At 39.1% G+C, this 15,095-nt stretch overlaps 1 protein-coding gene across 4 annotated transcripts; it reads left to right on the top strand.

Moving 5' to 3' along the window:
- The first annotated feature begins 292 nt into the window (after window positions 1–292).
- LOC132852063 (MAPK/MAK/MRK overlapping kinase-like) lies at window positions 293–8,695 on the top strand. Of its 4 annotated transcripts, none has more exons than XM_060879091.1 (12): window positions 293–411; window positions 1,052–1,166; window positions 1,471–1,560; window positions 1,676–1,746; window positions 2,162–2,240; window positions 2,376–2,424; window positions 2,571–2,749; window positions 2,853–2,954; window positions 3,525–3,698; window positions 7,841–7,961; window positions 8,262–8,456; window positions 8,562–8,695. In XM_060879091.1, the coding sequence occupies exons 1-12, from the start codon at window positions 333–335 to the stop codon at window positions 8,637–8,639; spliced, it is 1,332 nt and encodes a 443-aa protein (XP_060735074.1). In that variant the 5' UTR covers window positions 293–332; the 3' UTR covers window positions 8,640–8,695. The 4 variants fall into 4 exon arrangements, with proteins under 4 accessions (XP_060735074.1, XP_060735073.1, XP_060735076.1 ...); XM_060879090.1 differs by having other exon boundaries at window positions 8,259–8,456; XM_060879093.1 differs by lacking the exon at window positions 293–411 and adding an exon at window positions 652–814.
- The last annotated feature ends 6,400 nt before the right edge of the window (window positions 8,696–15,095 follow it).

The raw sequence follows: 15,095 nt of genomic DNA, 5'->3' as shown, positions 1-15,095 counted from the left end.
TAATATCCAACAATTACTGCACCGTGCACCAGGGCCATAGCTTATTTTAGGCAAATTTGTGCTTCAGTTCAAACTATTTTATGAGAGTGTTGTTGAAATTTATTGAAAATCACGTAATAAGTAAATTTATAGTGTAATAAAGAATATTATTATAGAGGGATAAAAATATTAGATATATTATCGGAATAATGCCACTTAAAACGGGATCACCAGGAAATGTTTGGACTGAAACTGGACTTTAACGACATTTTTAATGGTTTTGGAGATTTTTTTCACGCTTGTACTGTTGTAATGAGAACCGGTTGGGTTTTGAGTTCAGTGGAAACCGATCAATGCATCAGATGGACAACAAGCAGCAGCAGCAGCGCTCACACTCTGAGCTCGAGCTCACACATCATCTCTCCAGACAAGGTGTGTTTACTTATTAACATCATGTCCACCGCCCTGACACGTTATATACATGTCACAAATAATGTATACAGTGATACATGGGGCATTGCGTGATATAGAGCCTTGCACTACTACACAGACTGTAGAGGAACATGTGATTATGCAGCTGTATAATGTGTTGTGTATAAGTTTCCCATCTGGGCTGGAGCACGGGTTAGAGTTCAGGCGCGCGCAGTTACCAAGGTTACTGTAGCCAGCGAACTAACATGGCGGCGGCCAGGAAGCGGTGCAAATATGAGGCTGCCAAGGACTCGGATTAAAAAGCAAGGCAAGAGAATGTCGAATGTAGCGACAGTGATGTGTACAGACAAACAACCTTTATTGCTCTTTCAGTACAGCCCGGGCTCGTACTAAAGAATGGACAGTAAGTCGAACACTGTTAAAACGTTTAATGAGTAATAACGCGTTTAGTTTGTAACCTGGTTAAGTATAATATGCTGTGTATCCCGTTATAAATGATTCTCTCGCTAACGTTATATGCTATATAACGTAACCGGGTAGTTATTACAGACAAAGAAATCCTATCGATCACACAGTACACTTATAACCGCCGTGTGACATGTTTGAAATGAACGCAGTTTTATTTCTGTGCACTGTGTAGATTACAAAGTAATAAAGAAAATCGGAGAAGGAACGTTTTCCGAAGTGACGAGGGTGCAAAACCTCAAGGACGGGAAACATTACGCCTGTAAAACAATGAAGCAGAGCATTAACAGGTACGCGTAGCTTTTAGTTCTTTCTTCTTTTTGTGTGAAGTTTTAAGAGCTGCTCAAAGTCAAAGGCACACATACTAATCCCCATAACAGGTTAAGGGTCGCCATGGTGATGACCCAGGTCACCAGGCAGAGTCAGGTTACTTTGGCACGCGCTCATCAGCAATGAAAGGAACACATTTACTAGCTGAATAATTTCAATGATATATCTAAATAATTGATTTTTAAAATGTTTTATTTTATTTTATTTTTTATTTTTTTTGAGATTTGTAATTAACCATTTAGCTCAACTAACTTCTGTACCCAGCCTGGAACAGGCACACAACCTCCGTGAGGTCCAAGCAATGAAGAGACTGAGATTTCATCCTAATATAGTCCAGCTTCATGAAATAATATTGTAAGTATTGTGTTGCAAAAAAAAAAAATAAAATTAATATCAGTTGTCATCTCTGGATTATTTTAATGTAGTTCATTTCAAAGGACTGATCTTAGCCCAATTATGTTCTTTTCAGTGACCGAGACACAAGGACCTTGTCTTTGATATGTGAACTTATGGAGATGAATATCTATGAGTTGATTAGAGGTATTTCATATCATTTTAATTTGAACAAGAATCAGAACATGATCAGAATGTGCTTGTTTAGCATCTAATTCCAAAGGCATTGCAGTAATATGGAGTTGGTCACACAGTTGCTGCTAGAATAGCTTCCAATTTTCTGTGGATTTTTTCATTGGATTTTGGAATGGTGGTTCAGCCAAAGGCATTGTTTGTCCACAGGTTTGGGTTATGCCCCTTATGTCCAGTGACTGGAAATCATAATGTAGTATTCCAGTTTTTTGGAAGGTCCAAATACGGGGGTCATAGTCAGGCATCCACATACTTTTAGTTGTATAATATATGTATGGATGAATAGATTAGACAGATTAAATTAGATTGATTTTTTTAGTTACATTTTCTGCACATAGTGATTATGTGATTTACCCTTACACAATTGTAGGAAGACAGTATCCTTTACCTGAAAACAAAGCCAAAAACTACATGTATCAGCTTTGTAAAGCTCTGGACCATATGCACAGGTGTGTTCTATCATTGCTTTTCATTTACACATAAATTAATTATTAATTTACTTGAATTTGTGTTTTTTTACACACATTAATTAATACATTTAAATACACAAAGGTTGACTTTTTATATGTTCCTCTTTTTTTAAGCAATGGGATTTTCCACAGAGACGTGAAACCAGAGAACATTTTAATTAAAGTAAGGAGAAACCAAAAATGTCGTGAAAGATTTAGTTATAAATTAAAGTTTTTTAATTTATATTTTACTCTTTAATTAACTCTTTTTGAATACTCTTTCTGAATACTTTTAAATACAAATTTACTCATGAATAATTTTCTTGATAGCATGATGTCCTGAAACTGGCAGACTTTGGCTCCTCTAGGAGTGTGTATTGCAAGCCTCCTCACACAGAATACATCTCTACGCGGTGGTACAGAGCTCCAGAGTGTCTGCTTACTGATGGCTACTATTCACTCAAAATGGACATGTGGAGTGCAGGCTGTGTGTTCTTTGAAATTCTCAGGTTGCTGTGCTGTGTTATTTATACATTCATACATCCATTATTCTAAAGACATTGTCATTCTTATTTGATTTGTAATATATTACTTTATCTCATTGTCTTCTAGCTTGAATCCTCTGTTTCCAGGTACTAATGAGGTGGATCAGGTGTCCAAAATTCATGATGTTTTTGGCACACCAGACAGCACAGTTCTCCAAAAGTTCAAACAGTGAGTTTGCACTTGTATTCTGACAATCTCTCCAGTTCTGTGTGATTTTCCAAACCTTCCAAGATCTAGATGATCAACCAAACAGTTCAATATACAGACTATGACCAAGATGCATAGCAGAATCAGGTGTTTTTATTCTCCTGAAAATATACTAAAGACCCACTTGCCTATCTACTTTGGAATTTCTGTGGATTCAATTAATATGAGGTATTTCATTAGGTTGAGACCTTAAACAATGATTTGAAAGGTTTCTTGAAAAGGTTTATCATGTATGCATGACAATGAATAAATGAAACTGAGTAAGATTATAATAAAAAATATATTTATACTGTTGTTATGGCTGTTACAGCCAGTTATTCAGGATTAAATGTTAGTGGTGTGAGCTCAGAAGAACACCTCCTGCCAGAGACTGGCACACAGTTTGAGGGTTCTGTGGTAATACCAATATAATTTTGTATCTTCTAATCTTTACAAACATGCACTTTTTTACATAGTTTATATTTTAGTATATTGTATGTTATATTTTTGTTAACATTTTAACATAATATAGTTCCCTTCTTTATACGTAAGGTCTCGAGTGATGCCTTTCAATTTCTTGCCTCGGAAAGGCTGTGGGCTTTCGAAGATGCTCCCTCACTGCTCAGGTTCAAGCCTCTCTTTGCTCTATCAGATGTTGGCTTATGACCCAGATGAACGCATAAGTCCACGAGCAGCACTGCAGCATGCCTGTTTCAGAGAACTACGGTAAGAATCACTCGGCACACTGACACAGCAAAAAAGTAGATATAAATATAGAACTGTTAGAAGAAGAAACATTAATCCCAACAAAATACTGTCCGCACCGTCAATGTGTGCTTGCAAATATAAAATATCATGACCGTTTATGACACTTAATTATCAATATAAAAGTGTACTATTATCTAGTATTTCACTCAAACAAAAACTGCTCACTAATGACTTTCATGACTATTAATTATTACTATTAAACTTTTACTATATTTATTAACCAGTTTTTTTGGAAATGAAGTCAATTTGTGCATCATCATTACCTCATATTATTACAGTGATGTACCTATTCAGCCAAAATTGTATTCATGAGGACTAGTATTTATGTTAGTGGAGCAAGCCTGCTCTGCCTGTCACACCAACCTTGGCACAAATTTGTCTTTATACCACTCACTTTGTAAATGGGTTTGGGCTCTGCCTCCTAGTTCCAGAAAAGGCCCATATATGTGTGTGAAGTTCAGGTGCAGACTACAAGCAGACTGCAAGCTTCCAGCATCCAAACATTCCAGCTTACCAAATCTGTCTCTGTGCGTAAACCCTTCAGATCTATAGAGTAAGGTATTCATTCATTCATCTTCTACCGCTTATCCGAACTACCTCGGGTCACGGGGAGCCTGTGCCTATCTCAGGCGTCATCGGGCATCAAGGCAGGATACACCCTGGACGGAGTGCCAACCCATCGCAGGGCACACACACACTCATTCACTCACGCAATCACACACTAGGGACAATTTTCCAGAGATGCCAATCAACCTACCATGCATGTCTTTGGACCGGGGGAGGAAACCGGAGTACCCGGAGGAAACCCCCGAGGCACGGGGAGAACATGCAAACTCCACACACACAAGGTGGAGGCGGGAATCGAACCCCGACCCTGGAGGTGTGAGGGGAACGTGCTAACCACTAAGCCAAGTAAGGTATTATAATTATGTAATCATCAAAAGCTTGAACTAGTGTAAGTGCAATTTTCTTTTCTTTTGGAGTGGGACAGGTTAGGGGTTAGTGAAGCATTCACAAAAGAGTCTTTTTTTGAAGATTCTAAAGATTTTTGATGTAGCCGAAGGGCGGCCCATTTCGTTTCAATAGTCTAACCATAAGACACGACGAAGAGCCTGGACTATTAGCTCTGTGACATGGTCAGTTAGATAGTGTCTGATTTCCTGATGTTATACAGACATTGTTTGCAGAAATGCAGTCTGTAAAGTTCAAGAAAATCACTCCAAGGTTTTTGTCCTGTCCTGATTGTCTTGAGTATGGTTGGGCCTAGCTGTGACTGTGAGGTTCTGTTGGATAAAGGGGCAGGTAGGGATGACAAGAAACTCAGTGTTTGCCAAGTTGAGTTTATGATGGGGTCATTTATACAGTTAAATTATATCAGACAGGCAGGCAGAGAGGTGGGAGACTGAGGTACCATTAAGCTGGAATGTCAAATAGAGCTGAATGTTGTCAGCATAGCAGTAATAAGAGAAGCAATGAGACACAATCACAGCCCACAGAGATAATAATAGTATAAATATAAAGTATCTGTGATGTAGGGATTTGAGGGATCTGCCTGAAAGATAGAATTCCACACTACACATACATTCTGGTGATGCCTAGACCGGAGACATCTGATTATTCCCAGTGTCAAAGGCAGCAGAGTTGAAGTAAGATAAGGACAGATGTTGAGGATGATCTTGCTGGTCATGAGGCTTTAATGACTGGAAACAGGGTCTAGAAGAAGGGTTGTATTACAGCTGGAGTGTAGAGTGGAGGAGCTGGGAGAAATCAGTCTCTGTGCCCCTTTTCTACCAAGGCAGTTTCAGTGCTGGTTCGGAGCCAGAGCCTAATTTAAAATCAGTTCTTTCTTTTTTGACACCCTAAGCCCCGGCTCTGAACCAGGAAAAGTGGTTCCTATGTAGCACCAAAATGTTGCTGGTTTAGACTTAAGAACCGCTTACATCAGGGGCTGGGGGTGGGGGCTATTGTTAGTGCCTTTGATAATGTACCTTAAGTATACGAATGTATAATTCACTTTTACTTTACAGCAATATGATCAGTTATCAGCACACATGATAATTGTTAGCTACATGCTGAGGCTACCTTTTTTTCTGGGTTAATGATAAAATAATGTTATGTACTTTCCGTTATTCTCGATTGCAACCTCCGTTTATACAAATTACATCGAGCTGCACGTACACATTGGATTTAAAACGTTTGGCATTAACAGTAATCCACCATTGTTGATGTGTTTGTTTTTGCTGCTGCTGCGCTAAAGTTGCTGGGATGTATACAGTGACATAAGACTTCGCTCTGTGATGGCTCTCTAGCCCATGGTGGAAAAGGGGCATGAGGGGTGAAAATTCTTTCCTGATTTATGTAAACTTCTTGGAAAAGAAAAAGGCAAAGTCATCTACATTCAGAGAGGTCACACACCAGGCAAAATAAAGCAGGGTCGTGGAGAGCCACCTTTGTCCTGGCCTAGGTGTCAAACTGCTAGAAACGAGGTGTTAGATAGTAAGTGAGAATTAGAGAGAGTACTTTGTTATTCCTTAAGGATCTCTCATTGATTTCAGATGAGACTTGTCTGCTGCCAGGTCATCCGTACGCCTATTCTTCAATTTCTAAATGTCGTTGTATTGGCTTCAGCATTGCCCTCTAAAGATAGGTTCCAGAAAACCAGCTATCATAGCAGGCTAAACCAAGAAGAGTGCACAATATGGTGGAGCAACCACTTCATGACTTAGTTAGAAGGTGTAGTAAGTAGTACACGATGTGTAAGGCCATGGAGAAAGACTCAAAAGACAGAGTAGAATTTTACCAGAGTTCTGTGCCCCCATTTATTCAGTCCATGCTTTTCAGCACGCTTCCAATACTATGCAGAAAACGGCTACACGTTCAGCTTAGGTTTAAGTTCCTGCTTCTTGGTGTGTGTGTCTGTCTCACACTTCAAATGTTTGTAATCGGAAAAAAGGTACAAGGGTGCACAAGCAGGTAGTATAGGACAGTGACATCTACTTGATGACCAGACACTTTTACTTGATTGTGCTGTACTAACCCTAACCTTCAACAAGATCTTCTGGTTGATGTACAGCATGGGGCACTGCTTCCCATCCACCACCTGGGATAAAGCCTGTCCATCTGTGTCTGTCTAGAGAACAAACGGGAGAGAAAGGTCAAGTGCAACAGCAAAACCCTGTCAAAGCTGCTTTAGCCTTGCAAAAAGTCTGCTTGCATGTTCTATACACTGGGCCTTGTCTGTGTGTGTCACAATTCTTTGCATAATTCCTTGAGTTTATTAAAAATCCTGCCCCTCTAAAGGATCTTACGCTAGCCCTCAGACGTTGTAGATGCTGCTGCCAATCACTACTATAAATGATCAGAGGGTGTCATTAAGGATAAGGATGGGTTCCCTTAAGGTTTATTCCTAATATCATCTTATGGAATTTGTTAGCTAACTGGTGCTAGCTAACTGGTAGCAACTGCATACAACCATGCTTCTAAGCAGCACAAGCAACTCTGCCCAGTCCTGGTAGACATGGGAGGTTATCCTGTGTGGAGAAGGGGGATATTAGAGATTGAAGAGAAAGAGACAGAAAGACAAAGGCCAAAGAGCTGCCTGCTCCTGTGGATGCCATCAGTTGATCCTCTGTTTGCTGGATGGCTTTGTTTAGGGAATGGAATTGAAGCCACATGAACTACAGTGCCAACAGATTGAGCATTCCATTAGTGCCCTGCTCCTCTGCAATCATCCCAGACCTGCAGAAGTTGTACTTCATAGACAAATGTTTGTCTGACCTGTTGTAGCACTAGCTGAGTCTCCACCAACAGCAAGGGGAGGAGATCCTTCAGCCATTTCCCTACAGCTGCTACATGCTCAAAGAGCCATCAGTGGCTCACAGAATCTGCTGAGAGGAAAACACACATTTGGAGATTGCAGCTAATAAACCTAGTGTTTCAGCAGGCATTACTGAGTGCCGCCTCTGGCCAGCCATTGCTGATGCATGACCAAGCCCCCATTTTTGCATTACCAAATCTCGAATGAACTAACTGCCGAATCGTGCAATGTGCAAGACTAATATGTTAAATATAAGACCCATTGTGTGTGATTTTGTTCCTAGACTGTCAGAAAGGAGAGCTCTAGGGCTTCACAGGACTATTGGAATTATGGATGATAGCAGCAGCATGACTCCAGGATCAGTAGAGCAATTCTGGCACAATACTCGACAAGGGAGACGCCAGGTTTGTTGTTTTATCTGCTTTACCTACAACAGTTACCACAAACCTCATTCAGAACTTAGAATTTGAAACCTAAATTTAGCTGTATTCAATATTTGTTTTTATTTGAAACTAATATCAACTTTTGAATGAATGTATTTTTTTTTTACATCAGAAATGTTTTGCTGATAAAAACATGAAATTTGTTTTGTTGCATTTGTACAATTTGAGAAAAGAGACCATTTTGTTAACATCTTATTTACGAACAACAAACAAAATAGATATGATGATGTGGTAATTTTGGCTGCCATCATTTTTCAGCAGCAGCTAAAGCATGTAGCCGAACCACTCAGCAGACGTGTTTTGCCTAGTTATCCTATGGAGCTCCCAAAGCTGAACGTGGCATTACCCACTCCTAAAGTGCCCTACCCTGTGTCCAGTCTGCCTGCATTGGCCATTCCACACAAGAGGTTGCTGCCAGCCATCACCTCCAGAAAGTGCCATTCTCGCTCAGTGAAGGTAAATGCTGTCACTAATCTGTATGTATAGAATTTTTTGTGGTACTGATTATTCCCTTTCACCTTAAGGTTGTGTTATTATCTTTGTTTATTGACATTTTTACAGCCCAGAGAAGAGCCACACCGCTCAGCTTTAAAGAGCTACTACATGCCTCCGCTGCAGAGAAAAGGTGGAGGTTACTGAAGTCCGGCCCATGAATCAGCAACTGTGCAAATAAACAATGTTCATATATATGTAAAAATGCATAAGCTTTAAAATGTGGAAGTAAAAAAAAGTCATTCTCTTGAGAGACACATTCCATCACTTAACTAGAATCATATAGCCACAACTTTTCAGTTACTCAAAGGTACATACAAGAGTGCAGTCTAGGGATTTTCACACTTAACCACAGGTTAAGGAAAGTTTCACAATTTTAATTTAGAAGTAGAGTAAGTACTGCTTTGTATAAAAACCTGCTCTGAAGGAGGGTTAGCTATGCTTTTGCCATGTTAACCTTGCATTATGGTGCCAAACGTGTGAAGTGTTAGAACGGTAACTCATATCACATGAAAATCAGGATGTAGCAACACAGCTATTTAACCCCAGTGGCAAAACAGAGTGGCAAGAACACCACAAATGTGTGTGCCATAGTCAGAGGGAAATATGTGACATTAAATATTGGCAAAAGTTGCAAATCAGTAAACACTTGGTGAACTACCCATCAAACCTAAACATCCCAAAAAAGAATTAAAAGCTATGAAAGATAATAATTCCTGCTTGGGCACAAACAGCAGACCTTCCTTTTTCTTCACTGATGTGAAAGCATGGGAAAAGGTGTTATTTAAGACATTTTATCGGTTTCATACTGTAATTATTCAATCACGTGTGTTGACACTCAAATATGCAAATAAGAATGTTAACCCAGGCTTGTACAGTATGAATGTCAGATTATGTTATCTACGGTGGAGCTGACGAGAACATTGAATGGAGTCGAGTGGTCAAAAACCCAAGATTAATTGTTAACCTGGTACAACTGGCTACTTCATCCCTGTGCTGTGTCGGAATTTATTCTCCATTCACCATAAAGTGCACTTGGGCCTGTTTTCCTGCATTGACCAAATTGTCAGTGGGCAACTTGTATTCACTGGTTAGTTCACTGTAAATGGACCATACATGCAGTGCACAATCAATAAACACTGCTTCCTACATAGTAGTGTGTGTACTAAGTACACTAATATGATATAGTAATATATGGGAGACCAGGGCACAACTTAACACTCTTTTTTAACAGTTTTTTAGTTTCAAGTTAAGTCTTCAAAGAATGTTTCTTCTTGCATGATCTTGTTTTATGAATGAAACGTTTTTCATTATTTAGCCTTAATGAAGAGAAATGAAAAATTGCCATTTTAACTTTTGAGGGTTACTTTGTAACATAACTATATGACATCTTAAAATTCCCCTTTTAACAATTTAATCAGATATAATTAAATCCTTCAAAATAAAATATGTAAATAAGATTTATTAACTTAAATAATAAAAAAAAGGTTTAAATAAGAACATGGAGCAAAGGTGTTTTATTTATTTATTTCAAATTCAAATTTTATTTGTCACATACATTAACATACACGGTATGATGTAGTGAAATGTGTTTTATGTCCGTTCCTTATAGTGAGAAGTAAATACAGATAAGAAATATAAAAATGTAGTTGCTATAAGAAAGATAAATATATATAAAAGATACAATAAGGATAAAAAAAAAGTTAAAATAAAAACAGGTCTGTACAATTTGCAATGAATGGGATGGAATGTGGATGAGTATGTTATATATAATTTAGATCTATGGCATATACATGATAATGTGCAAAATAAATTAATGTAAAGTGACCAGTGGTAGAAGAGTTCCAAAGTGATGTGTGCAGTGTGCAATGTACGGTGTGCAAAAGATGAAACCTGGTTCTAGGTGTTGGTTGAGGGCTCGGGTGGCTTGTGGGAAGAAGCTCCTCATTCTCTTTGTGTTTGCCTTCAGGGAACAGAAACGCTTTCCTGATTGCAACAGAGAAAAGAGTCCATTGTTGGGATGGCTTCACAATCTTCCTGGCTTTGGTCCAGCACTGCTTGCTCTAGATAGACTTCAGGTCAGGGAGCTCAGTGCGGATGATACTTTTGGCTGACCGCACCACCCTCTGGAGAGCACGTCTGTCCTTTTGGTCTGGGCTGTTTCCAAACCAGGTGTGATGCTTTCGATCAGGATGCTCTCAATGGTGCAAGTGTAGAAGGTTCTTAGCACCTTTGGGGCAGTTGAAAGTCTCTTAAGCCTCTGAGGTGGAAGAGACACTGCCGAGCCTTCTTTACCAGAGTGTTGATGTGACAGGACCATGACAGGTCTTGCAAGATGTGAAAACCAAGGTACTGGAAAGTGTACACTCTCTCCACTGGGGTCCCGTTGATTGTTAGCGGCTGGTATTTTCTCTCCTGCTTCGTGCTGATGTCCGCTATCAGCTCCTTCGTCTTGCTGCCATTGAGAAGGAGATTGTTCATCTGGCACCATGTCTCCAGGCTCTTAATCTCTGATAGGTATTCATTCATTTATTTATTTATTTCCTTATTGCTTAATAACATATATTAGACTATCTATTAATTAGTTTAGGCATACATGATTCTTTCATTGTTTTACCCACTGCCTTTGGACACAAGCCATAGTACATGGCAGATGCATTCAAAAGATACTGGCTAAGTACCTCCTGATCTTCTCGGAAAACCTTTAGATGACTGGAGTAACATTAGAAAGGATCCCCATATCCCTCCTGCCTCGTAATTGTTTTCTTCAGTGTGATAAATCTATGGATTGTCATCTTCTTCTTCTTTCGGCTTTTCCCTTCAGGGGTCGCCACAGCGAATCATCTCTCTCCACCTAACCCTATCTTCTGCATCCTCAACACTTGCACCCACTAGCTTCAAATCCTCATTAATTACATCCATATACCTCCTCTTTGGCCTTCCTCTTTGCCTCCTGCCTGGCAGCTCCATGTCCAACATTCTCCTACCAATATACTCACTCTCCCTCCTCTGAACATGTCCAAACCATCTTAATCTCGCCTCCCTAACTTTGTCCCCCAAACGTCCAACATGGGCTGTCCCTCTGATGTACTCGTTCCTAATCCTGTCCAATCTTGTCACACCCAAAGAGAACCTCAACATCTTCAGTTCGGCTACCTCAAGCTCTGACTCCTGTCTCTTCTTCAGTGACACTGTCTCTAAACCATACAGCACGGCCGGTCTCACCACTGTCCTGTACACCTTCCCCTTGATTCTTGCTGATATTTTCCTATCACACAGAACTCCTCTGACACCTTTCTCCACCCACTCCAACCTGCCTGCACTCGCTTCTTTACTTCTTTCCCACTCTCTCCATTACTCTGGACTGTTGACCCCAGGTACTTAAACTCCTGTACCTTCTTCACCTCTTCACCCTGTAACCTTACTATTCCACTTCCCTCCCTTTCATTCACACACATGTACTCAGTCTTACTACGACTGACTTTCATTCCTCTTCTTTCCAGCGCAAACCTCCACCTCTCCAGGTTTTCCTCCACCTGCTCCCTGCTCTCACTACAGATCACAATGTCATCTGCAAACATCATCGTTTGCAGATGACATTGAAATCTATGGATTGTCATATGACAGCAATATGTAGCTCCAAGCCACACTTTTACTGACTTTTCCCCCTCATTACTTTTTGTCCTGCTATTGAAAATACAGCAGCAGGCACACCTCTGTACTGTAGCTATTCTTTGCCTCTTTCTCCTGCTGCAGTAAATAGAATCATAAAGGGAACTGTGTAAATTTACTTGTGCCCCCAAGTTCTCAACATGCCCTTTGTGCACAACTGAGATTTGGACCTGTCTACTTAATTCTGCAGGCTATATAACTTGTTTATATGTATATAAATGTTGTATTTCAGCCCGTTATTTACTATAATTTACACTCAAATAGATATCAGTGCTGACAGCTTCGTATATGAATGTGGTTTTTGGACAAATTGATTAAATGATTCATGAAAGTGAGTTATTTGTATATGCACTATATAGTACTGCAGGTATTCCAGTGATGTTTACTTTTATAATAGTGAATGAGTGAACAATTTCATTTACAGCAGTTTTATACTTCCTGCATGTAGGGGATTACGATAAAGTGTTTTGCGTACCTATAGACGTGGGCCGTGTATTCATGTTTGTGTGGAACGTGAACGTGTCCACAGGGGACAAAAATGAACATTATAGTATGTTGTCAATATCCTGCCATAAGTATTGTGGTCATAAAAAACTAATATTTCTGAATTATAGAATTTAATGCAAAATGAAAAAAAAAAAAAATACTTGGGAAAGAAATTTCTTAAAAAGAAAATTATATTTTCATTTCTCTAATTTTACTGCCTTTTTTTGATTGAAATGTAATTTTCTCTTCATTCACGGTTCAGCTTTCTTTGCTCTCTCTTTTTTCCCTGTGGAATGACGCCATACGTGTGTTGTTTCGAAATTCTTTGCACTATAAAATAAGGGTCTATAAAATCAAGACAGGCTTTCCTACAAATTTAGGTCAAGTGCAAGTATTGAATAAGAATTTTAAGTGAAATGAATACAATTAATGAAATTACTGACATTGAAAATAAGAAATAAGCAACACTAAATCGCTACTTCAGAAAACACCTTGTATTTGTATTTGCGAGAGGAAAAAATCTCGTGAGAAATTCTCAGCAAAAGCTTTTCTGAAGCTTTTCTACAACAAAATATGAAATATAAAAAATGCAATAATATTGTATTTAATAATACATATATATTCATAATATATCATACTATATTAACATAATACACAGTACTGTGCAAAAGTTTTAGGCAGGTGTGAAAATGTGCTGTTAAAATAAGAATGCTTTTCAAAAATAGTGTTGATAGTTTATTTTTATTATTTAACAAAATGGAAAGAAAATAAACAGAAAAGAAATCCAAATCAATATTTGGTGTGACCACCAAAAAAAAAAAAACAGATTTTGTACACAGTTTTTAAAGGCACTCTGTAGGGAGGTTGTTCCAAACATATTGAAGAACTAACCAGCAGATCTTCTGAGGATGTAGGCTGCTTCAAATCCTTCTGTTTCTTCATGTAAACCAAGATAGACTCGATGATGTTGAGATCAGTGCGCTGTGGTGCCAAACCACATTGTTCTGTACACTGATGACAGTTCTTATGTTTGGAGTCAATGTCCTGCTGCAGAATAAATTTGGGACCAATCAAATTCAAATTCAATTTATTTATATAGCTCTTTTAACAGGAGTTTGCATGTTCTCCCCGTGCCTCGGGGGTTTCCTCCGGGTACTCCGGTTTCCTCCCCCGGTCCAAAGACATGCATGGTAGGTTGATTGGCATCTCTGGAAAATTGTCCCTAGTGTGTGATTGCGTGAGTGAATGAGAGTGTGTGTGTGCCCTGCGATGGGTTGGCACTCCGTCCAGGGTGTATCCTGCCTTGATGCCCGATGACGCCTGAGATAGGCACAGGCTCCCCGTGACCCGAGATAGTTCGGATAAGCGGTAGAAAATGAGTGAGAGTGAGAGAGCTCTTTTAACAATTCCCATTGTCTCAAAGCAGCTTTACAGAAGTATAGAGACAGAAGAGAAAATAAAAGAAATAAATATATTCATTCTTTCAGTCATTCATCTTCTACCGCTTATCCAAACTACCTCGGGTCACGGGGAGCCTGTGCCTATCTCAGGCGTCATCGGGCATCAAGGCAGGAAACACCCTGGACGGAGTAATAAATATATAATAATAATAATAATAATAAGAAGAAGAAGAAGAAGAAGAAGAAGAAGAAGAAGAAGAAGAAAAATAAATAAATGAATACATACAATTAAAGTTTCAAATTAATTTAAAAAATATTAATTTAAAATACTATATATGTATCCCAATCCCTAATGAGCAAGCCGGTGGTGATGGCAGAAAGGAAAATGATAGATGATATTTGGAAGAAACCTTGAGAGGAACCAGGCTTAGAATGGAACCCATCCTCATTTGGGTGACACTCTACAGTAAATAGTGTAAATGTAAATAATGTAATTTAATGTAATTCGACAACAGTTTATAATAGTGCAACCGAGTACTCCCGAGGAACTAATGGGTCGGAACAAACTCTGAGTTCACCATAGACCTAACAATAATTTCTTCTCGTCAATGTCTTAAAAATGATTGTAGGCATTGGAGGTAATCAGATGCCTCCCTTATGGTACTGCATGATAGATAAGTATCTGCCTTTATTTCTCAACACTGGACAACATTAATCCTGACCGAATCTCCAACTCCATTTGCAGAAATGCAGCCCCAACTTGCAACATAATTCACTGTTGCCTGCAGCCACTCATTACTGTACCGCTCTCTTTAGCCTCCTGCTACAGCCGAATATTAAAAATTTTGACTCATCACTACCAAGCAACTGCTGCCATTTTTCTGCACCCCAGTTCCTATGTTTTTGTACACGTTTTGTTGAGTTAAGTTAGCCTTGTTTACATGTCAGCTTTCCTTTCATGAAAACCACTTCTGGATAGTAGATGAGTGTACTTGGATCCCTCTGGTTTGCTCATGGTTGTACATCTTCAGATATGATGTGTCTT

This window comes from Tachysurus vachellii, chromosome 10 (assembly GCF_030014155.1).
Source record: "Tachysurus vachellii isolate PV-2020 chromosome 10, HZAU_Pvac_v1, whole genome shotgun sequence".
In the NCBI taxonomy this organism is placed as follows: Eukaryota; Metazoa; Chordata; class Actinopteri; order Siluriformes; family Bagridae; genus Tachysurus; species Tachysurus vachellii.
Note: the sequence above shows the minus strand (reverse complement) of the source record. Positions and strands in the feature narration are given on the sequence as shown.